We start from the raw sequence: 25,215 nt of genomic DNA, 5'->3' as shown, positions 1-25,215 counted from the left end.
TCTTCATTCTGTTCCTCCGAGTTCTCTCACACAAACAGAAATGCTCATACTAAAAACCCACCACTGTGAGCTTCCTTCCTTCCTTGCTTGTAGTAGCACCTCCCTCATTTTGAAAGCTCTTTGCCCATCCCCTTCCCTTCACACTCACTAGTGTTTTCTTTCATCATGCACATTCCCTTCGGGGAGATAAAACACTAAGTACAATTTTCACCTTCTCTGACTTCCTGCTGATCTGCAGCTATGATCTATTTGATAGTTCTTATTGTAAAAACAAGATATTGCAGGAATCACAACTCTCCACAAAAGCCACCTCAGAAAAGTGTTAAAAACATATCTTGCTCATGTCCCAGCTTGTGATAAAGTCATCTCCTCCCCGCAGCTCAAACAAGAGTGCACATGATGAACAACAGAAGTCATGATAAGACTCATCACTTCAGGTGTTTTTCCTGTCTCCAATCCAGAGCATAAACAAGGGAAAAGTGGGGGAATCATGGTGCTTGCAGTCATTTCCAGGAGCAATACAAAGTCTGCCAGTACTAACTCCCTCATCTTGCCAGGATTTCTTGGCAGCAGCAGTGGAGTACTGTGTTCCATGTTTTCTGGGATTTAGGAAATGCTAAATCATGCGGTGTTTGTTCAGTTTCTGCTCTACAGAAAGCAACCCTCTCAATACTGCAAATGTGGAAATGCAGCCGGGTAACATGAAATCATCGAGAGTGGTTTCAATCCAGTCAAAGGTACTGCTGGCTCCAAATCTATTCCTTTTTGGGGGTGAAAGAGAGATGCATCTCCCCATTGGCAGAATTAAATTAGGGCTTAGTACAGCAAGGGAACATTTTCTGGAATTTAATGAATATGGAGAAAAAATCCCAGTGTCTAGTTTTCCATGAGAGCAGCTGGGTATTCCACTTAAATAGGCCACATTGTTAAAAGAAAAATACAAGAGCACTGTACAATGTCCCTAGCAAAATTTAAAAACCTCCAGAAAATGACAGCAACAACCACTCAGCCTGAGGTCACCAAAGTCTAGGGGAAAAAATTTAAGTTCCTTTTTTGCATGCTTTGCTGAGCACAGAACAAGTGAACAACTCTGTCATGGTCTGCAAAAGCCCACTGACATCCAACCTCTTTCATTAGCTCCCCAGCATTTTGTGCATCTTAAAGACTCTGAGACTCAGATCACCTGAGCAGAGGACTGGTACTGGCCTGGGGATACTCATGTTCATCCTTTAAATCCGATTCGAAGAAGTTTGGGGCACAAGAACTGGGCCACGTCAAACCATCTAAAATTAGAAGACTCAGCTCAGAGGCTGCTGGCTTACAGTGCTGCTTATTCACTGACATAACATGAAAGAAACTGGACTGTAAGGTTATTAGCAATGAGTTATTTTGTCCTTTTGTGCTATTTGGGTGGAGTCATTGCATATCCCTGATTAAGTCTGCTTCCACCACAAGTACTCCTGACCAGAAACTCTGGCTACTCACATACTAAAGACAGTACCAATAAAACAGATTGTTCTTTCCTGGAAGCTGCATTGAAACCATGGAGTTCATGCCTAGACAAAGCCGACCCATACCAGCAGAGGCCAGGTTAGGAACCCTCTCCACACAGACATGACATAACAGGTCCCAAAAGCAAGACTCCTAAGGGGGTATTCTGGGAGTTGCTGTGCACACAGGAACACAGATGTTTTGCATGCCTAAAGCCCATTTAAAAACATCATTTCCATCCTCATTACTAAAGATTATGTAAAACTGATGGGCAAATGGTATGATGAAGAGAGTCTGCTGCTGTTGTGATAAACCACAACCTCTGCGCTCCACTTGCCACACTTCAGGCCATAAATACAAGCCAACACAAGAACCGGCAGCTTTGCTGCTCTTCGTCAACGATATTCTCAGTGAGCAAGACTATTTCATTAGCAAGCCCAAGGCAGCAAAAACCTGAGGCTCAAATGGAGATCCATAAAGCACAAGACCAAGTTAAGATCCCAGGTGAATCCTGGTACCATGCATTCCAAGTCCTTGTCCATAAAATCCAGGACACATAAAAAGACTGATGCGCTCTACACACACATAAATCCCTGACACAGAAACCCTATTGACACTAAATTTGTTATGCTGCTGGATCACTCATTTTGCATAGTACTGCTCCCAGAAATGCCCTTAATGACTCTGGACTTGTACAAGCAAAGAAATATGAGCAAGTCCTCTCTTTGTTCTCCTTTGACAGTCTTGGACAACATGGCTAATGGGGTACCTGAGCTGTATTTTGGCTGAAAAGAAACGCCTCCTGGTCCAGCAGACAATCCTTTTGAAAACACACAGTACAAATTATGGAACTAAGTGAAATAAGTATGAAAAAGAGCAAGGTTAACTAGAAGGGAATTTTCTAAACCACGAGTAGGTACAACAAGGAAACCAAATCTGAGAAAGCAAGTTTATAGTGGCATTATAACACTCTGGTACTTCACAGTTCCTGACTGCTCTAGGGATTGGGGAGATTAAAATCATAATTTCCAAAGACAGCCTAAATAAGTTATTTGGGAGTCTGCAGTTCCACATTAGGAATGTTTCCCTGGCTGTCAGTCTCTGTTACAAGTCCTCTGCAGAAAGAGCTATTAAGGTCTTCAAGGCAATCCCTACCTCAGAGCTGGTTTTCATCTGATACAGGATCAGTGTTCTCAGTGCTCTGACCCATTTTCTCAGCCATGCAGGAATGAAAGCAGATTCTGGGAGGTTTCAAATGATGAATTTTTGGGGTGAACTTGAGAGCCTGCTCTCTGTTTTTCACACAGTTATACAATGATGACAACTGAATTCAACAACTCTGTGTCAGTGCTGTAAGCGTATAAAATTTCTACTGCATTTTTTAAGGGGAAAAAACCCAAAGTCTATGTCAGAAGACAGAATTAAAGTGCTTCTGTCTCAAACGCTCTACTATCTTTAAAACCTGCACAACAAAAAACCAGAAATATAATTTTCTGGTTAAAATATTTCATATGTAATTGTGAATCTGAGTTAAGATACCTCCAGGGGCAACGATGCTTTAGGCTTTTTGTCCCCTGAGTTTGAAGAAAGCAGTAATGCTTATATAACATGTAAGAGAAAGTGTAAGAGGCTGAACAATCCCAGGTATTTTAAGAATATTTTATTCTCCAGGTATGACATTGCTATTAAATACCCAACTACCTTTGGACACAATCCTAGACAGATCTCAGCCTTCTTTATGTGTCTTTAGCTACAAGACTGTACATAAAATTAGCAAGGGCAGGTACAACCCTAAAGAAACATGAATATAGGATATAATATCATAAAAGGTTATCAAGTTCAACTGAGGTTTACAAAATATCAGGTAACAAGAACAAAAGACTCTATAATGATTTTGTAGTTAGTTAAGATGAAGAATCATTAAGGAACACAACTGTGGAACATTTGTAGAAAACTTCTACATTTTGTCCCCAAATGGAAGAGTAAATTTGGAAATGGATCTTTTTTTCCTGTGTACTAGAACAAAAGGTAGTATTCAACTCCAGAGAAAAAGTACTTTAATTTCACTTATGGGTTAGTTACTTCCAACACATGGCCTGCTGAGCTTATAATATGTAGGATTTTATGTTCCTTTCAATCCTCCTCCTCCTCTCCCTCTGAGCTGTGCAATTCTTCTCATCGCCCACGCCTGCAAACTGTGTCTAGTATTTGAGTCTTCTCCTCCTCCTCACACACTTACTCTTTTCAGACATGTATTTGTAAAATATAAAGATTTGATTAAGTTTTCACTTTTAAAATAGACAAAGGTATTTTTAATGTATTTTTTGGAAATACACACTAGTTTTAATGAGAAGATGCATGTGGCTTGTTTGACCTCAAAGAGATACTATAAACAAGAGTGCTTCAAAAAGTTGCACGATTAAGTTTTCACTTTTCCTGCTCTCTAAAGATTTTTAAAAATGTCATTTCAGTTCCCATATTAAAACTAATTCTACAGAATGTTACCACATATTTTACACTAATAAACTAAATTCCTTCTCTTTAAAGTTTAGAACCTAAAGCTGTGACTTCCAAGCCTGATCCGACCCATGTTTTCACTGCACTTGGCAAGAATTTAAAGTATTTCACTGTTTTGTTACTTGACACAAGAGAAAAGAATGTAAACACGGCAAACAGTAGCACAGATTCTAAGACTGGAAGAAAAATATGCAGTTGTACTATTCCAGTTACATTTTGCCATTTAAAATATAAATCTATTTCCCTCTAAACTTGCATAGTTTTGACTACCAGTTTAAAGTGCATCACATGAAAATTAGAAATGTTCTCCAAAATACTTCCTTTTGATTAAGAAGGCTTGAGAAACTGAGGTAAAGGGAAGAAATCATCAGTAGCTACCCAATACAACATGACTCATGATAATGTATTTATGTCAAAATGTCAAAAGTATCCCCACTGGGTTTCTTTGCTAAATAAACAAACCAGTTCTTAGGAGGTTTTCTCTTGAAAAATACAGATTGTATTGTTCTTACCATACATGCTGTACTCCAGATATCAGCAGGTGTACTGTAACCTGCTCCTATTAAAACCTCTATGGATCTATATTGTCTTGTCTGGATGTCTTCTGTGAAGTGTTTGTGCTAAAACAGAAAGAACCACATTAATGGGGAAAAAGGACAACAAAAAGGGCGGTTCTGAACAGTGAGGAGCTGAAAGGATGGAGTTACACTTACCACCCAGCAGGCATTTCCCAGGTCAGCAATTTTAACTCTAATTTTATCTGCATTTCTTGGGTCCAGTGGATTCACCAGTAAGTCAGCAGCACGAGTTTTTGCTAACACAAGCAGAATGCAGAATAGTTAATATTTTGAGTGTACAATTCATTATCTCTAAGCAGTTTTGCCTTGACACTTCATCCAGTGTTGTCATACATTGAGACATAAAACAATCTGCTGAATGCTTCAAGAAATTAAAGCAACATTAATAGGATTTCTTACCTTGATTTCTAAATAATCCTTATACACTCGAAGTGTACATTTTTTGTATTCTTAAACTACCAAACAACTATTATACGAATATCCAGAGTAGCTTCTCAGCAAAACCAGTGCATGTTCAGACAGAAAATGTTAAAACTCAGACTCCAAGAACTCCACATGAAAGATATGTTTTTGGAACAGTTTGGTTGAGAAAATAAACCCTGCACTTCCACCATGCTTGGCTAAAGTAAATAAAATTTGTCTGGATTTTTACCTTTTTTTTTTTCATCTGCCCCAAGGGGGAAAAGACCCACCAAAACCTGGTTGATTTGAGAGCCTGGGGACTGTCACCCTTTTCACAATTAATTCAGCAGTGAATCAAAGTTCTCTGAAGGTCCTATCTGCATGGAGTATGATCCAGACTGAAAAGGCAGAACTTCAATGGAATTAATGTTGGCTCCTGGGACACTGACAACCTCTGCATAGACCAATGGAGGTGCTCCTTCTCTCTGTTTTGACATATCACCTGCTGGTTCCTAAACTGCACTGGAAAGAAAGCAAATGACTTGAAGGAAGAGAGAACCAGGTCCCACAAACCACAGAGCAGCAGAGCTGGTCTCAGTTTCCTTGTCCCTGAGCTACAAAGACTAAATTGGAAATCAATGGTAAGATAAGAAAGAGGTACTGGATCCAAAAGCACTTGTGATTCTGTTAAATTGGTGTAAGAATTCGACAGGGAAAATACATGAGACAATAAGAAAAAACACTGGATGTCCTAATGAGGAGTCAGGAGTGACTGAAATCAGGTATGGATCTTCAACTGCTGGCACAGGAAGCCTGAATTGGTCATCAGAGCACTGAATACTGGCCAACCAGGAAAGAAAGTGGTAGAGTCCCCCAGGGGAGAGAAAGAATGAAAATACAGGACTAAATAGCAGAAGGTAGAAGGGGAGTGACCTCAACAAACAGTCCTCTAAAAAAGCTGGAATGGAGTCCAAGACTCAAGTTTATAAAAAGCACCAACATAGGGCACAGAAGTAAAATACTTTAAAGGAACTATTAAGACTAGTGAGCTTAATATTAAGTCTTCCCTTACAAGAATGCTGCATAGTGCAGCCTAATTTTTTTTAACACAATCACGTGCATGAGTCAAGAAATAAGAGGACCTTTCTCAGTTCACTAGTCTTTGCAAAAAGAAGAAAAAAAAAAAAGAAGACAGTGCTAGATAAATCCTTCCCACACATCTTGCTGAAGGTGAAGGACTGCAGTAAATAAAGTGGAATGAAGGGGAGGGTGAAAAGCCTCATGAGTAAAATATCTGAATATGACATTAAAAGACAGCTTTCTTCAACTTTCTTCTAACAGGTAATAGCCAAGTGCCCACACTTCTGTGTTTTTCTTAGGAACTTATGATATTTATGTCCTGTATCTTCTGAGATATGAATTCTTGGATCCTGAATTTGACAAACAGATCATTCACAACTGAAAGTGAAGTCAGAGGGAATATACCTTTTAATAAGTACTTGCAAAAAAGCATCCCAAGAAGCTTAACCTAAGCACAAAATTAGTGAGCACTTCTGTGTCCTAGTTCCGTAAAACCTAAGAAATATCACCTTCATTCTCACAGTCTCAGCATGACAGTGTACTTAGTAAACATTTAAACACTGGAAGGAGGAAGAGAGTCATGAGGAAATTACAGATCCATCTTCAGGGCATTTGATCCTGCAGTGAAAACTTTAAAAAGATAAAAACTGCTCACCTACTGAACATAACTTGGTCTGTGCACCAAATGAGGCAAGTATCCCAAAAAAATGAGATCATGTCACTTACTAATATATAGCAATGCCTAGACATTAGTGCCCTTTTCTGAAGAGACTTAATTAAAGTTATAGTGAAAAAGTAGCACCATTTAAAAATACTGAATAGCCTGCGACTCTTGTATGCTGCTTCTTCCTAAATACCTTCATATGCTTTATTACTGTTTAACCCCACATTATTATTGATGCCATTAATATTCATCACATTCAGCTTTTCCTCTTTCTGCAGAAGTGAGCTATCGCTGAATCACAGAAGCATAGAATTAACTGGGTTGGAAGAGACCTACGAGATCATCAAGTCCAACCCTTGATCCAACCCCCCTGTGATTCCTAGATCACGGCACTCAGTGCCACATCCAGCCTCATCTTCCACCACCTCCCTGGGCAGGCCATTCCAACGCCTGATCACTCTCTCTGTAAAGAACTTCTTTCTAATATCCAACCTAAACCTCCCCTGGCAGAGCTTAAGCCCGTGCCTTCTTGTTCTACTGCGGATTGCCTGGGAAAATTTACTGTCCTCCTTTCTTTCCATGAAAGGTGTGTGAACCGATTAGATAACATCAAGGAGAAATAAAGTAGGTTTGTTTCTCCAGCTATGGAGATAAGCCGCTTCCCTGATGACAAAACTGGCTTAACTCCCTGGAGGCATAAGGATTTTACACATCACCCCAGGAAAACAGCAGTAGAGTCTCTCTGCTTAAATACAGCTAGCGGAACAAATGAAGAAACTACCAGGCATCCAGGAACCTCCTGGATATTGTTCCAGGGACTTCAGAGTGTAAGGAGATGGACTGGAAGCCTCATTTTCCTGGATCTTAGCATCTTCCAGAAATACAGCTCAGTTCAGTTGTATTTTATTTCACATTTCTTACCTTATCTGTCTGACTCTGTAATAAATTGAGTGAATTACTCTCATAAAGTCTTAAACCAAGAAATACACTTGGCGGCATTTTTCAATACAGTTCTATTTAAATTTAGTAACTTCATCTGTGACAATGTTGATGGCAGGCTTGGTGATCCTCTCCCTAAGCTATCTCATTTTCTTCTATCCGCTTACAGATTTAGTCTCTCAGTATTTTCTTTATTAAAGTTGAAACCCATATATTTATCATTTAGCCCCGGGCACTATAAATAAGACCTATGTGTAATACCCTGAAGCTATTTAATTCAATGGCAAAAATCCAGCTCTTCACAATGACACAGAGATTTCACCTTCCATGTCTTCAAATAAACTGGATTTACAGGCAAAACTTTTGGACGAGAGCAGTTCTGATGGCCAGAATTTAAATGTCCAAACCAAGGCTGAATACAGAAGAGTCATAATGAGTTGATGGTTGGCAACATGCCCTGGTGAGTTTTAAAAGGTTAAGAGAGGAACTGTTTGACACAGAAAGAACCTCTAATGAATGAAAACACAGCATATTACAAAATTATTCAATATGCCTGAGAGAAGATCTGACAAGAAGTAACAGATAGAAGCTGCAGCCACACAAATTCAAACTTGCTACAACTCTTCTGAAACAATTGAGAGTACCAAGCAGTAGAATACACTTCAGCCACACTAGATTTCTAACATTTCATTTGTCCAAATCAAAAGCAAGTATTTCTTTGAAAAAAATGTTTTAAGCCAAACATAAAGGTTACTGGGCTTAACAGACGGTGTATTACTGACTTGTTATAAAAGGAAGTCAGGATACATGATCTCATGATCACCTTCTACCTTTAAACTATGGGAATGATGCTTACTTGCAACTATCAATTTCCTTTTCTCTTTCCTGTGCAGACTGACTTGTCAATGCAAATATTTCATCTACAGCAATTTATCTATATTTAAAAACAAGTTCTAGAGCAGAGAAAAATCATAAATCACAGTTCTGCAAGAAAAATCCCCCAGTTCACTTTAACAATGTTTTCTGACCGAACCACTGCCTTTGTATTCCACTTGTCCGCTTAATTTAATGTAACCCGCTCATGCTACTGGACAGAAGTCACCGAGATGAACACTTACTTTTTGGCAAATCCCCAGTGCTTGAAGCTGAAACCGTTCTGCTCCTGTCGTGAGATGGGCTGCTCTCCTCTCTTTCTGTTACAGTTGATCCTTCAGAAACAGCAGAACCACAAGCTACAGACTCTAGAGCCCCAGAGAACACTGAAGCTGAAAACTCGGAGAACTGTGACTCTGGTATTTTATGACGTCCATTTGGCAATTCACCATTAAACTGTTCATAGGAGCTGCTGTAAGAGTAATCGCTTTTTGCATTTGGCTCATCAAGATTATACTCCTCTGCATTTGGACATTCTTCCTCTTCCTCATCTTCATCTTCAATCTGTTGTTCCAATAGGAATGGGCCGTTCACAATATGGCCATTTGTTTTGGGGGATTCTATCCACTTAGGGTCTGTAGAGTCAGTGTTGACAAGATCCTGCTCAACATCGTCATCCTTTTCAGTGTTTTCCTTCTCTGTGTCTTCTTTTTCATCCTGATCTTCTGCTTCACCTGAAAAATTTCAATGAGCAACACATTAGATCATATATCAATAAACCAATCAGGCATTCACCATTTTTAACTCTTCAGTAACTACTTGACTTCTGACATATCATAAAAGGAAACACTGAATATCACTGAAACACACAACAACCTTAAAATCTAAGTTAAAGGCAAAAGAAAGGACTAATAAGGCGGTTAGAAAAATTGAGAATGGGAAGTGGTTCAGGAGGAAACAATTCAGAAAAGAATAATGTTATGAAGGGAAGAGGTACGAGACCTTGAAGGTAAGCTTTATAAATCTACAACTCAACCTGTGTCAATCAGGGAGTCATCATAGAAGCAGGGGAACTCTCAGTAAGAGAAGACCAAAACCAGACCAAATCGAACTACAGTCTCAGTAGTTAAATCTTTATCAGGACTGAAGAGCTGACAAAAACATGAGGGAAGCCAGAATTGAGCTGGACCATAACAATTATGGTTCAACTCACCATGACTAAACAGGAATTTTAACAAGACATCTCAGAAATTTCAGCGAAGAAGCTGCAATCATTATTACCTCGCAGATCATTCAGACAAGCAATGCAAGAAGAAAAGGGGAAAGCAACAATGATTCCAACTACTACATTAATGTTATAGAACACAAATTTTTCTTCTACTTCGCCAGGATATGCAGTTATTCCACTCAACGCACCATGACAACTGAGTGTTCTGTCAAATTTTCTACGTGTTCTTTTGTGGTATTTGATAGCTATAGACTGCTATTGATGGTTTTCTTCACTTCTGTAGTAGGTTTGATTATTCTTTACCTTTTCAGGCTTTGTAGTTACAATTTTACCTACAGGAAAAAATTAAACTTAATGATCTAGGACACTTTGAAGATTTTGTTCTTGGCACCAGATGCAACACTGCACAATTACTCTCCTGTCTGAAACAGTAAAACTCCAGGTCAATAAAAGCAGCTAATACTAACCATCATCATTTCCAGTTTCTTCATCTACTACCTCTTCTATATCAGCTGTTTTTAGTTTCACCTCTGGGTGGTACTCATCTTCTTGTTCATTTGATGGTACAGCTGAGGTTACATTTTCTTCTATTTTTTTTCTTTCAGCTTCCCGCTCTAGTTCTTCTATTTCCTGCAGGCGTTTTTCCAGCAGCTCAGCTTGTCTCTTCTGTTTTTTCTTCAGCTTTTTCTTTTTGTTTTTGGATATTTTTCCAACCTTAAATATTAATAATTAAAAAAAAAAAAACAACTTATCAATTATTCTCAAGGCATCTCAAACCAAACTCAATTGCAGTATGATTTTTTTTGTTTTAAATACTAGATGGTAACTAATACAGTAATTATACCACTGATCCATTTTACTTCAAATCAGGAATGATTAGGGTTATATGAGGCAAAAAGCAACCAAAATTTTACATAGCTAATCATGTTTTTACATGATTGTTTATTAGCTACATGAGCAAAATACATCTAAGACGCCACAGTAAAATTCCTATCATCCTATAACCTCAAATAGGCACAATAACCTTAAATGTCAATCTAGATTAACATATGATACTGTATGTGGAAGATAATCTGCCATCATATTAGTTATTTGCATATAAATTTAATACATAACTTCTCTCTCTGTACAATGCAGGCAATGACCAGCACAAGAATGCTGAGAAAAAAGGCACATGAAAGCTAAAGAGACTGAAAACAGTGAAAAATTTTAAACAAATCCTGTGTTGTTCAGCTATTTCCCTATGAAAGGAAAGCATTTTTATTATTCCCTTCTGGCCCCAAACATGTGAGTCACAAACAACAGATGGCCGTTATGAAGTTTACATTTTATATAACATAAGGATTGAAAAACTCAGGTACAACAATAAGGAAGTGAGAATTGAAACACTTTCTTACATTTTAACTTAATTATGACTTCTGTTTTTACTATTTGATAAAAGAGATCCATTTTTCATTCATTGTTTAGATATCACAGCAAGAAATCCTCATGTAATTATTTTCTCAAAGGTTTATCTGTAGATCCTGTTATCTTCAAAAGAAGCCAGGGGTAGTCAAAACAAGACAACTAATTTGACAGTTCTGTTAATTTTCATCCATGTTGTATGGCCATTGAAATCATGTACGTTCTGTACACACAGAAAGCAGGTTTGACCATAAATACTTCTGAACGGCTGTATTGCCATTAGTTACTTGCTATATCCATATGGCAAAAAGATCTTTCAAACCTCATAAAACTCCCTCTCTTCTAAGGCCTTGATGCCCTTAAGCTATCTGCAATGCACGATATTTGGTGCATGCACCCATTTTTGTCAGGATTTGAACGAATGGATTATTCCTCAGGAGATGAAAATGGCAGTGCTTAACTTCCTTTGACACAGCTATAGAACTGCATGTCTGGGAGAGTTTCCATCAGAGAAACGCTGTGCTTAAAAATGGTAAGGCCAAAGACATGAAAAGAAAAATGTTCCTTGAAAGATAAAAGCTTTATTCAAAGGTAGCTTTTAAAAAAGGCAGAAACTACTAACAGTCTAATAGCTATTAATACCCACAGACACACAGAAAATAAGACAGTTAATTTGAATTATATAACAATACTTACAGGCTTTTGTTGTGGAGCTGTACTCACTAAAAAGAAAAAAAAATTATAAATAAAATAAAGATATATTTTTACAAAAACAACTCTTTAATGAAAGCAAAAATATTAGAAATCACGTAAAAACATTCTTAACTAAATAAGGCAGTGATTTTTTTGCTACCCGATTTTTTTACTCTTTACAAGTGTTGCCTGATACCATTTGATGTCTCCACTAGAGCACCTGGAACTGGAAGGAGCTAGGAGCAATTTGTGTTCAATATGTTGTGGCTGGTGGAGTTTATGAAAGTCAGAAAGGAAAGTCTGAATCTATAAAGAGTGGACAGAAAACATCAAATGACTGCAGAGTTGTCACAGATTAAATGAATGTAGTCAGCTGACTGAGCAGGTACAGACACAAACAGTTCAGGGAATATCAGCAAAGATACAACTGTGATGCACTCAACAGGAAAAGCCAAATATTCGTGTTTCCTTTATTCTGAAACAAGGCAGTTTGATTGCTAGGGCTGGAGGCAAGAAGTAGTGCCTAAGGCAAAAAGTACAACATCACAGAAAAAGCACCTCCAGCAGGGCCTCTTCCTAAGCACCTCTGAGAAGGATCCCATCAGTGACTAGGTCTGATGAGATTAAAATACTGACTGTGAAAACAGCAATACAAGCCACATAAACCCTCCCACCAATAGCCAAAAACAGTGGAAATAACCTAATATGGGAGACAGAAGCAAAGGGGAAGTGAGAAAGAGAAAGTAAACAGGGCAGGAGAACCTCTCATGAACTTCTTCAGGCAACAGGCATCCAGCAATTAACAAACACAAAATAAAACACAGAGACAGAGTTGTTTTACAGGTTCAGATCCTGAGGTAAATTCAGGGAAAAACCTGCTTGTATGTCCCTGAAAGGGCAAGGTTTTCAAAAATATTCTTAAAAAGCTGAGCACTATCACTGCTATAAAAAGAGAAATTATGCAGAACCTATTCTTGGAAATGCTGTCAAGAAAACACATCTTCAGCTCCTGTGTGGAAAGCCATCTATTTAATTACAATTTGATAAGAACAAAGTGTGATAAGAACACCATCAGCCTATTCCTTAAAATACTACTTATTTTAATGTCAGGAAGAGATATAAAGGCTGCATGAACAAAATCAAGTTACTTCCTGCACCAGTAACATATCATCTTTAGCCGTGATTACACATCATGTAAAATTCAATACAATATACTCACAATTTAAAAGATTTTGCATCTAAAAATATATAATGCTGTGAAACGGATTCTAACCACTGTATTTGTCCCTGATACAGCAGGCATTTTTATTATACCTCAGAGATTTTAATCTCTGACATATTTTCTGACATATTGCAGAGGTACTTATTTCTCCACTGCCTAAAACTGATGTGCTCAACTGGCAAATTAATAGCAACCATAGTACCGAAGATCACTAGAAAAGCCATATTTCCTCCCTGTTAATCTTTACTGATTGCTGTGAACCTCTTCACCTTGGTTTCTCCTGGCTAAACATAATGTACAGCTCCTATCCAAACTCTTGGCAAGTTCAACATGGAGCATTTTACACCCTAGGAAGGAGGGCATATTGCAGGTTCAGTCAGTGCAATACAGTCCATTTTCAAGGGTGAAAAGCTACGAATCTAAAACTTTTTGTTGCATCTCGAGAATCAGCTATAACTGACAAGAAGGCAGATAATTTCAACAAGGATGCTGATGAACTTGTAATGGAACTAGACATAAATTAGATAAGATTACTAATTATTGTCAATATTAGAGATGCAAGCTTCCAGTGTGACTAAAACCCAGGCATTAAAGCGTGTGAGGTAGGATGAGAGTAAGTTTATACCAATAAATCTTCTGTTATCTGGGGACCCTGAGAATTTGAACATGCAAAACCAGGAAGAAAACATTTCTATGACAGTTCCCAGAGCAGGAAAAAGAATCAACTAGACATTGAATTTTCTCACGCCATTACTTAAAAAGTTAATTTTCACTGAACAAAACACTGTTAGCAGTAATATACTGATGGAACTTTACTACACTGCATTTAAATGCACTGTCTTACCTGCTGAGCCAGAGGGGGGAGGAGCACCAGCTTTCTGCCACTCGGTTGCCTCAGCAGCCATTCTGCGCACGTAGGCATCATCCACACACATCAAAATATTTTCTGGCTTTATATCCGTATGAATGATCTTGCACTTGCTGTGGAGGTAATCTAGACCTTGAAGTACCTAATTACAAAAGCATTTTTAAAGAAGCTGCTTGAAACTGCAATTAAATTTCTTATTAATAAACTCAACTCTCATAGTCATTTTAAAATTAAGCAAGTTTTATCCTAATGCTCAAAAGTACTCAAAAATTGGAAAAGAGATATTTCCAAATCATAATGTAAACCCACAATTTTCCATTGTACCACAGAATTATATAACTTTCTGAAACAAAACTGTTTGATGCACAGTAACATCAGTGCAGTAACTGAATTGTTTCATATCCAACTTTCATAAATCAGTTTTCAGAACACGCGTAGAACACGTTTTGTTCAAGCAGAAGAAAGAATAAGGATCTAGATTATCTTCACTGACATGAACAACCTGGAAGCCTTACCAGACATTGCCACTCTCACTAGTCCAAACTATTAATTCCAGTCTTACAAAAACTGAAGTTTTTTAATCTCCCAGGACTAAGCTGTTCCTCTTTTCTCAGGTATGAAGTGACTGAATTACTTGGAACTTTTACCTTTTCTTGCATTCACAGAGCAATTCAAGTTGGAAGACTGTGTGATTCAAACCCTCACCATTTAAGTCATACAGATCCAAAATTGTATTTAACCTCAAAATCGGATGAGCCTGCTCAGAGTCTTTATCCAGTTAATTTCCAACTACCTCCTCAAATGCAGAATGCTAAATACCATAGACAGCCTGTTCCAATGCCTGACTACCCTCTCTACAAAGAATTTCTCTTTCTGTAACTCATATACGCTGCTTCTTGTCTTACCTCTGTGCATTGACAAGAGAAGTTTGGCTCCATTTTCTCTATCTGCGCTGAGGATATGAAAACCTTCCCCCTTTAATAGCCTTTTCTTCTTGAAACCAACCAAACCAGTTCTCCCAACACCTTTTATTCATCATATGCTGCTCGCTCTCTTTGCTGCCTTTCACTAAACTCACTTCATTAAGCCAATGTCTTACACTTGGAACCCAAAACTGTACAGTCCTAAAGAACTGAAATAGATTCCTTATTCTGCTGCCTACACTCCTGCCAATTTGGCCTACTCCATGGTTAGCTCTGGCCATCACAGGAGCCCACCACTGGCTCACATTCAGCTTGTCTGCCACAACCCCTCATGCCAAGCTTGACATCAACCTTCACATTTTCAACTGCTTTTTTCTGTTCATAACCAGTCCAGCAAGGTGCATCTCCAGCTTGTTTCCTTGCTGATATGCAGCTCATCCCATGCTACAAAGTTGTCCTCCACACAGTCCAGAAACTCCCTTGAGTGCATGTACCCCACAGAGCAGACATCAAGGTGGTTAAAAGTCCCCCAAAAGAACTAGCTTATTCCAGTTGTCTAAACATGCTACTTCTGAAATTGGCAGCCTGTAGGGGATACGTACCAGGATGTCACCCTTGTTGGACTCCTCTCTGACCCTGGCCCATCCTACAGTAGATTTAAGCATTTAAGCTCACAAAGGAGGGTTAAGGAGAATCTCCATCCTTTTTGGGATGCAGAGGGAAAACACAGTGGCAATGGATGAGGAAAAGGCCGAGGTACTTCATGCTTTCTTCGCCTTGTCCTTCAATAGTCAGATCAATTGTTCTCTGGGGATCCAGCCCCCTCAGCTGGGACACAGGTACAGGCAGCCCCCATAATCCAAGGGGAAATGGTCAGTGATCTGCTACATCCCTTAGACACACACAGGTCTCTGAGGCCACATGGGACTCACCAAAGGGTACTGGGCTCTTTGGCTTGGAGGGGTGCACTGCTTCCTGAGTAAAACCCTGGATGGATGGCTGGGCCCTGAGAGTGGTGGTGGATGGATTTACATCCAGCCGATGGCTGGCACCAGTGGTGTTTGCCAGGGTTCAGTGTTGGGCCAGTCCTGTTTAATATCTTTATCAACGACCTGGATGAGGGGATTGAGTGCACCCTCAGGCAGTCTGCAGATGACACCAAGCTGGGGGAGCGTGCTGATCTGCTGGAGGGTAGGAAGGCTCTGCAGAGGGACCTGGACAGGCTGGATCAATGGGCCAAGGTCACTTGTGTGAGGTTCAACAAGGCCAAGCGCTGGGTCCTGCACTTCAGTCACAACCACCTCTTGCAGTGCTACAGGCTGGGGGCAGGGTGGCTGGAAAGCTGCCCAGAGGGAAAGCACCTGGCTGTGCTGGTCGACAGACGGCTGAACAGGAGCCAGCAGTGTGTGCAAGATGGCCAAAGGCATCCTGGCCTGTACCAGCAATAGTGTGGCCAGCTGGACCAGGGCACTGATTGTCCCTCTGTACTTGGCACTGGTGAGGCCACGCCTGAACTACTGCGTCCAGTTTGGGCCCCTCACTAGAAGAAAGGCTCTGAAGCGCTGAAGCATGTCCAGAGAAGGGCAGTGGAGCTGATGAAGGGTCTGAAGCACAAGTGTGCTGAGGAGCAGCTGAAGGAGGTGAAATCTGTAAAAAAAGGAGGCTGAGGGGGGACTCTGTAACTCCCTGAAAGGGGGTTGTAAGCAGGTGAGGGTCAGTCTCTTCTCCCAGGTAAGAGGCAACAAGACCAGAGGAAATGTCCTTGATTTGAGCCAGGGGAAGTTCAGATTAGATATTAGGAAAAATTTCTTCGCTGAAAGGGTTGTCAAGCCTTGGAACAGGCTGCCCAGCAAAGTGGTGGAGTCACCATTCCTGGAGGTATTTAAAAGATGTGTAGATGTGGCACTTGAGCACATGGTTTAGTTGTGGACTTGGCAGTGTGGGGTTAACAGTTGGAATCAATGATCTTCAAGGTCTTTTCCACCCTAGATGACTCTATCATACATGCTTTTTTCCTTGCTGAAACACTACTTCTCCTTACAGTCACCTCTCAGCAACTTGATTTTCACAGCTTAGCAAAAGAACATATTTTGAAAGAACACTTCCTAATGAAATGATCTGAAGTGTTTTCACCTTTTTAAAACTCTGACTCTAAAAAACTTAAATACAGACAGAAAGCAATTTTTCAGAAAACAGGTTATTTTCATTTATAGTCTATTTTTCAGAGAGATAAAATTTTTCTTCATCATCCTCCTCCTCATCATCATGTATTATTTCCCACAGTTCTGATGATATATTTAAAAAGCATACCATGTCAACCAAAACTGCAATTTAATATAAATATCCTTACATCCATGAAGAAAGACTCATTGTTTCAACTTTTTATTTTCTAAAGCAGCTCAGGAAACTCCTTTATCAGTGGAAAACCTTGATTAAAAAAACACAACTCCCCAAAAACCCACCAGCATGCAGAAGTGCAGGCTACCCAGAACGATGCTCTTGCAAACCCCTGAGATTACCAATAAAATTATCTTACCTTAGATATTAATTAGTAAGAGTTCAGTTCTAATAACATAATTCTAGCTTTCAAACTTAACCATGGTGGGAAAAACTAATTAAATTAAATAAGTAAACCTAATTATTAAATAAACCTGATTATTAACAAATCTTACCTGTCGAATTATACTTTTTACACAACGGATAGGGAGGCCTTGATAGTTGGACTTGATTATCCATTTTAGAAGATGATGTCCAAGTACTTCAAAGACCATACAGACATCTGAGATTCAACTAAGGATAATTTCCAAATAAATTCGTTGATGAGATCAACACAAGCATTTGTTTGTGTACTGGCTACAGCAATCGTTACCCCTTTAGAGGGAAAACAGTCCCCCCTAAAGTGAGCAGAACATGGTATATGCTTTGGTACCTTGTCTCAATTATATATAAACACATACAAAACCAGTGCCCAACTGCAGAACAAATTAAAATAAAACATTTTAATTATGCAAATCTTGTCGATTATTTCTACAAGTTAACAATGGCACTAGGATGAACAATTAAATAAGTAACTGTAAAAACTAACTAATTAATTTTTGTTCTCTTTGAAACACTTAAAAGTACTGATTTGGCCTAATATCTCTAGTTTCTAATAAATTTTAAATTATCTGCATAGGAGGTTTTAATAACAGAAGTGTGCAACAACAGTGTTTTAGAAAATGAACCATACTAAAAATCTTTATTAGGCTCAATTAAGAATCACTTGACAACAAATACCAGAGTAGTAAGAGAACGGGTCTCTTACAACCTACAAAGCCCAAAAGTTTAATGTGACTCAGCATTTACTATTGGCCACTGACAGAGGCAAACATGAGATTACTAGGGAAGATTATCAGGAAAAAAACAAGGTACAGGAACTTCCTGTAATTTGTGGTTCAAAGGGTTCCTAAGTTAAGCAATTCTACACTTATATACCTGGGTAGATTATCCTTCTATTGAGAAAATCTTCAGATATTAAAGCTGATTCTATTTTTACCAACCACAACACTCTGGCAAGAAGTTATACAGTTTGACCATACAGAATTAATCCTCAGACATGAACTGGGAATGACCTTAATGTCCCTGGAAATTGGAAAGGATGCTAAAATCTTAACTATACGGTACTATAACCTTGCAAAGAATAATGTAATAAAAATAACAGAAAATTAATTAATTAATACTGCAGGAAAAGCTCAACGAATTAAGCTGAACTATTTCAGAGATCATTCATATGGAACTACACTGTTAGTGGAAAAATCTTACCTAACTTCTCTACGTTTTATTAACTGGAGTCTTGGCAATGATCTTGAGTCACCATCTTAACTTGTGTCAAAATGAGACTTACCTTGTCAGGTAAGTCAAATTTTAAAATCCACATTTCCTATAGTGATATTAGACCACAGGTAAAAGGTCTCAAGACTCAAGGTCAAAGCACCTTGTGAAGAACTGCAATGAAATTGCTGCTAACTTCATCTCACTTCATGTTCCTGAATTCCTGTATTAGAGGAGAACAGTCATTTCCCAGTCACACCAATCAGGACCACTTAGAACATCACAAAAACTCTGTTCACTCAGAAGAGGAAACAGTCTTGGTTACTGTACCCCACAATGAACAGCAGTCACTAGCAGAGCACCCAGCCTTCATAAAGGATGAGCAGAGCACATCAGCTCTGCAGGGCTTATTAACTGAGCCCACGCAGGGAAGTGGCAAAGCTACAGCAACACAGATTTCATAAAGGCAAGACGCTGCAACATTCAGAAATGAAATTTAGGACACCCACCCACAGTACTTCAGACCACTGCTGCTGCAGACTCCTCAGCGCACATTCCTGCCGTTCCTTATGCTTACTGAAGTGTTAAGCCTTGCCAGTAACCAGAAGAAAAAGGGGGGGTAGAGAAGTGAATGACTGAAATGGTAGGGCACCAAGAAGTAAGATGTAAGAGAAATGGCAGAGGCAGACAAAAAGAGCAAGGGTCACAAGAAAGAAAAGTGATGTCTACTTGAGAAAAGATTGCAACATTTTGCTGGGAGGACTCTGACAAAGTCAAGGCACACTCAGTACTGGAGAGACAACTGAAATGGGGAAAAGACACAGAGCAGGCTCAGTGTTGGGAGCAGGCATGTGAAAATGTGACTGTTGTCTGATTTACTATCCTGGTCTAAAAACATCAGCTGTAAGCCAGACTGTCCCCAACCAAGAGTCTGGGAAAAGCTATGCACTAACTATTAGGTAACCAGCCTTGCAAGCCCCCGGATCTTCCTACAGCATCAACATCCCAACAGGTGAGTAGGTCCAAAAAGTCCAAAATAAACCCACCCTGTGGACAAGCCTCTTGTGGAATGCTCTTCAAAGCAGCATGGGGGGATGTCTGAAAGGGGGAAACAAAGCAAAGCAGCAAAAGTGAGAGCAAACTTAACATTAACCAGCTGACAGGCTTAAGTACTGAGAGCTGTTCCTTCTTGACTCAAAACACACATTACTAGAGCATTTAGGTGAGGGTTAAAGGATAGTTAAGCTAAATGAAATAAGGGTCTAGTACCAACACAGAAAGGCTTCAGGAGGTATTTCAGCTGCTTCTGGATGGGGAAAGTTTAGATGCCACGGCATTTAATTGATGTTGTATACTCTTTGGAGGTACATTTATTACAATCATTATAATGTCTGATTGTGTGGGAATGTTTCCTTCCTTACTGTTTCCTTTGTCTCTCCAAACTCTTGTTCCATTATGTGATCATCTGAATCTTTCCTTAAAAAACTGCTACACTCAGATGAACCTTTATTAAGGTTCTAATAAATATCCAGAGCAAACAAACATATTATTCTACACTTACTGAAAACACCAAAGTGCCAAGTTCTGGAATTCTGTCATTTCATGAAAAAATCATAACTGCCATCTTTTTAAAGTATACAAGTAACTAAAAAATTTTCGGTCTAACAGAGCATAACACACATTATTAAAATTCCTCTGTATATAAACACTTATTGCAGCTCCTAGAAGAAAGATGACTGTTTGCAGATACACAGTGCAGGCCAATGGCTCTGCACATTCCCAGCTCTGTTCTACACAGTTCTTGACAATTTTCCCTCTTTGGAAGCTCCATGACATTTCATGGTATTAGCCATCCAAAGGATTCACCCACCACTCTTCTGTCTTGCTTTAACTTTTAAATGTAATCCATAACCAATCATGAAGCCTCTAAGAAGCATATGTTGTTTTAATTTATAGTCAAGGAACAGATCTTTAGTGACTTGCCCAAAGGAAGTCGGAAACAGCAGACCATGGAAAAAATCCTAAATTACTCTGTTTCTCTCAACCTGTTCAACTCAATGACACTAATGTAGCACTAACATGGCATTTTAAAAATGTTAACAGCAGCAAAACATTAAAATCAATTACCTGCTCCCTCCCAAGAGAACATGCACCAAAGATTATTTTCCCTAGAAGATAAAAAGGAGTTGATTAAATAATCAGTGCAACCAACCATGGCTCAAATAACTCAGGATGCACAAGATACCTGGTATCCTATTTTCACTGGCAGTCACTGACAGACTTCAGATAGCTGCAATTCAAATTTGAGTCCAGTATCAGCCCATCCTGTGCACTGGTACTTTCCTGGAAAATCTACTTCTCAGCTAGGCAAGAGCATTTGCCTTCCACAATAAAACTTCTATACTGCCAGAGTTTTCAACACAAAAACTGTAATAGAATAAATCAACATCAGGTGTCCAATTTTAACCTGCTAATACAAAGCTACCTGAACCCTTAGCACATGATCCTTTTTGGCTTTGTCAGTGTGCTATATTTCAAAAAGACACAAGTTTGGATATGCTCTCAAAATATTATCACTAACAAAATCTACTCTTCACACTTAGAAATGGTTCTCACCTTTAATACAGTTGTACATACACATATGAATCTTAGCAAGAATTTAAGAACATTACTGAGAAACTCCTCTGATAAACAGGTAAACCTGAGTTGTTTTTGTGTATAGTTATGAATGCATTTTCTCATTCTCTATTTCATATTAGTGTTTTACAATAAAAACAATAAATTGAAATTTTTGATTTCTAAAAATAACTTTAATTATTCTTCAATTGTACAGCTGTCAGCTGAAGACCTGAAGTGTTCTGGCCACATTATTTTTTGTGAACAGTTAGACAAAATACAGGTATTTATAAAATACTTCTTCATAAGCATCTAAATTCATAAATTAAACCTATTTTTTGGTAGCATAACAGCAGCATCAAGAAACCCAACCCTGGGTTCTTTGCCTCACTGTGTTAACCAATTTCTTTGATCACCATTTATATTCAGTTTGAAATGACTACTAGCAACTGTATGGTTTATTTTAATTCTTTCTAATTTGATGATAAAACCCAGGGGACAAAAGCTGACTATACTAAGTTCACTTTCTACCATGGTATCTGACCACTGAAGCAACTACAGAACAAATTAAAATAGGAAAATGGAAAAGAAGTTAAGACGCCAGTCTATAACTGAGAATAGCTGATCCCACACTCTCATTCTCACTCACCACATACACAAAGACCCCATAACTAATGTCAAGAGACAGATGAATGAGATGAAAGCTGCTGCACACTTTTCTCTGGAAGGATGCTTTCTAGTGAGTATTCAGATTTACTGACAAGTCACCTACATTCCTATCCTGGAAGATGAGAGCTGGTGAAAGTCACCCTAATCTGATCTGCTGAAGATTGAAGGCACATGACCAAAATGCCGGATGAAGCTCTCTAGAGGAAGAACTGTCTCTGTCTGGTGGTATGACACCAGAAATGGTGAAGTCTGCTATTAGGGCTCCAAAACTCAACAAGCATGCACATAAATACCAGCTATAACAGTAAATGAAAGCACAGTAATATAATAAATTGCTAAAATATGTAATTAGCAAGGATAACTCAGTTTAGCTCAATTCTAAAATCAAATCTATTCACAGACCCAAAATTTTCCCCAAGAACAATATTCAGTCATATTTTACTTTGTCTCTCTCCTTTTCCCTGTCCCCACCTCCCCTTTTTTTTTTAAAGAAAGCATTTGTAGGTAAAGCTTTACAACCTTTGCCAAAAACAAGGTTAAAGATGATCACATGAACAAGACAAGAACTTCCATATCTTCACACTTCTCACAAGAAAACAGAAACCAGCTTCTTCATGACAATGACACTTTCTCTTTACCAGTCCAGAACAAAACAATATTTCTTGTAAGCTGCAGTTACTACAAATGTTTTCATTAAAACTCTAGTTTTAAAGCAAACTATCTTGTAGTTCTACCACACCATGACAGGACTCGTGATTTGTTTGTTTGTTTGTTTGTTTTTAAATTTTGCACTGTATTTAGAAAAGCTAAGCTACTTCCACTGCAGGGAGTACATTACACACTGGACTACTCTTTGCATCTGCTTATATTTTGGTGTTTCTACTTTACATATTTCAAGTACGACTAACTAGAAAAAATCCAGAGCTAAATGCTTACTTATCTCAATAGACCATTTTTAAGGAAGATGCCACGTTTTCAAAAGGATACGAATTCCATTCATTCCAGAAATTTTGAAGTCATCAATTAGCTGTACAACCATGTCCTTGTTGGGGTCATTAGGGTCACTTTCACGAACCTAAACCAATAATGCAAACACTGACATTTTAGGAAAAAATTCACTTTAAAATACTAATTAGTTAGATTCATTATTATTAGTAGTACTGGTACTGAATACTGTATTGCAAGAGTGGTACTTACACATTTGAGCAACTTTATTTCATCCAAGGCTGTCTCTGTATAATGCTGGGCACTTTTTACAACTTTCATTGCAACAAACCTTTTTCCCCTTAAAAAGAACAGAAACATTTTTAACACATGCTCAGAGCCAACATGCTTTAAAGGTGGGAAATTTTAAATAGAATACTTCATTGTCTAGTGTATTCTGACAGAAAATACTGAAATTACACTTTAGAAGAACTTTTAACAGTATTATTAAAAGCCTAATTTATTGCATATTTTGTTGCCTTGGTGCTAATGTCTTTAAAAGAGGAATGTGATTACACATTTTATCATTTAATCATGGTATATTTTTTTATTAAAGATACAACAGAAATAAAAACATTAGCTTATTCTCGCATGTTCAAGACATGAGAATTCAATAAGCAAAGCTAATTTGTCAAAGAAAACAGAATTATTTTTATTCTGAGAGCTTTCATAAATTATACTGTTAATCAAAGTATGACTGTAGTCATCTGTCTGCATAAAATGATAGCAAACATTTACATAACTTTACCATGCACATAAAACAAAAGTTACTGCAGACAAAATAAAGTAACATTTTAAGAAAAAAAGCATATGGAAATAAATAGTTTTCTTACTGCATATCCCAGCATAGCCAGACTGTAGAGAAGTGTCCCCATCCTAACTTTCTAATAACATGATACCGGCCATTGAAAAGATCACCAATTTTCACTGGATGATAGCCTCCTTTCATGAAAAAACGAGTAGAAAAAGAATATTCAGAAAACAAACAATAATTCCCAGGTTTTCAAGTCATTCTTGCACCATAAATTTTCCTCTTCAAATTGTCCTGTACTATAAATAGGAAATCTAAAGAAAACTTTAATGTCAAAAATTCTGCCTTGCTTGGCCTGGAGGGAAAAAACTCATGTCCTGTAACTACTGTAGAGTTTATTCACCCTTTTCTCTTATGGCTTTTATTTATGGTAATATTACGATCTGTTCTGTATTTCCTCAGGCTTATCTTCCACTTCACAGACAGTACAGAAGAGATCTACATTATTTCTTTATCATATTTGAAGCTTCTCCAATCAACATACTTTGGATGATTGCAAAAGCTCAACAGAGATTGTTTTAATTCCCATTTGCTTTCTAGTAATAACAGCAGCAATAAAATACTTCCTGAGAAAATGTTAAGAACAATGTAGACCTTATTGCTGCTCCTCTGTTTGGCTCGTGACCCACAGCAGCAATGCATTTTTCTCATGTCTGAGGGTTTTACAGTGAGGAAGAGAGAGCAGCAGCTCTGGGCTTTGTCTGAAATGCTCTTTAATTACTAAAGTCTGCAGTCCTAACTTAAACCACTACACAGGTCCTCCAAAGCCCCTTGAGACAGAAAGGCCAACAGGACAGAGCAGGCTGGAGCTCAGGTTTCTAGACAGTGTGAGGAGGTGTAATGAAGCCTTTTATTTCCTTTGTGTCTTAAGAGGCATTCCTCCTTCCCAGTCAAACACAGGGAAGCCAGTGATCACACAAGATTTTTATTCAGACCTTAACACACCAACGATAACATCCACAATTCTGCCTAAATTGCAAACAAATAATAAAGCTGCACCATGAACCCTCCAAGACATCACCAGCAGCAGACTCTGAGCAGCTGTCAAGGAATCACTTCTTTGTCTCTTTCTGCTCCTTCACGATGTCATGCCCAGCTGTCCTTCAGCAGGATCCTCCATTATTGACTATTCCATTTGGAATCAGCAAAACCTCATGATGCAATCTAAGATGCTATATTTTTTTGAAATCCCCTGAAAATCTTGTTAGAACTGGTACCCAGTTAAGACAACAATGTGAATTTATAACTTAATACCTTGGATTTGAAACAGGGATGTCTCTCTTATCTCCTTTCATCTGTGGAACAGTGATGTCAAATCTGGATATATTTATATTTTTTTTCCTGCTAATAACATCTTCTGCTTTAACAGAAGCTCAAGGATTTATTTAGGAACTTCTCTCAAATGCTTCCAGAGCAGATTAATAAATTTAACACAACTGTACA

General features: G+C 38.4%; 1 protein-coding gene across 4 annotated transcripts in view; it reads right to left on the bottom strand.

Moving 5' to 3' along the window:
- SRPK2 (SRSF protein kinase 2) overlaps nt 1–25,215 on the bottom strand; it is a 142,739-nt gene that overhangs the window by 14,121 nt on the left and 103,403 nt on the right. For all 4 annotated transcript variants that reach the window (XM_027890077.1, XM_027890078.1, XM_027890075.1 and 1 more), the window contains 10 exons: nt 23,795–23,903; nt 23,175–23,262; nt 22,965–23,052; nt 17,555–17,661; nt 13,936–14,101; nt 11,873–11,898; nt 10,240–10,486; nt 8,790–9,278; nt 4,722–4,822; nt 4,521–4,628 (listed from right to left, as the gene is read on the bottom strand). In XM_027890077.1, the coding sequence (XP_027745878.1) occupies nt 4,521–4,628; nt 4,722–4,822; nt 8,790–9,278; nt 10,240–10,486; nt 11,873–11,898; nt 13,936–14,101; nt 17,555–17,661; nt 22,965–23,052; nt 23,175–23,262; nt 23,795–23,903 (1,529 nt within the window). The remainder of the gene's footprint in view (nt 1–4,520; nt 4,629–4,721; nt 4,823–8,789; nt 9,279–10,239; nt 10,487–11,872; nt 11,899–13,935; nt 14,102–17,554; nt 17,662–22,964; nt 23,053–23,174; nt 23,263–23,794; nt 23,904–25,215) is intronic.

Source organism: Empidonax traillii, unplaced genomic scaffold (assembly GCF_003031625.1).
Source record: "Empidonax traillii isolate 1590-97213 ecotype Southwest subspecies unplaced genomic scaffold, ASM303162v1 scaffold277:size2070623, whole genome shotgun sequence".
NCBI lineage: Eukaryota > Metazoa > Chordata > Aves > Passeriformes > Tyrannidae > Empidonax > Empidonax traillii.
Note: the sequence above shows the minus strand (reverse complement) of the source record. Positions and strands in the feature narration are given on the sequence as shown.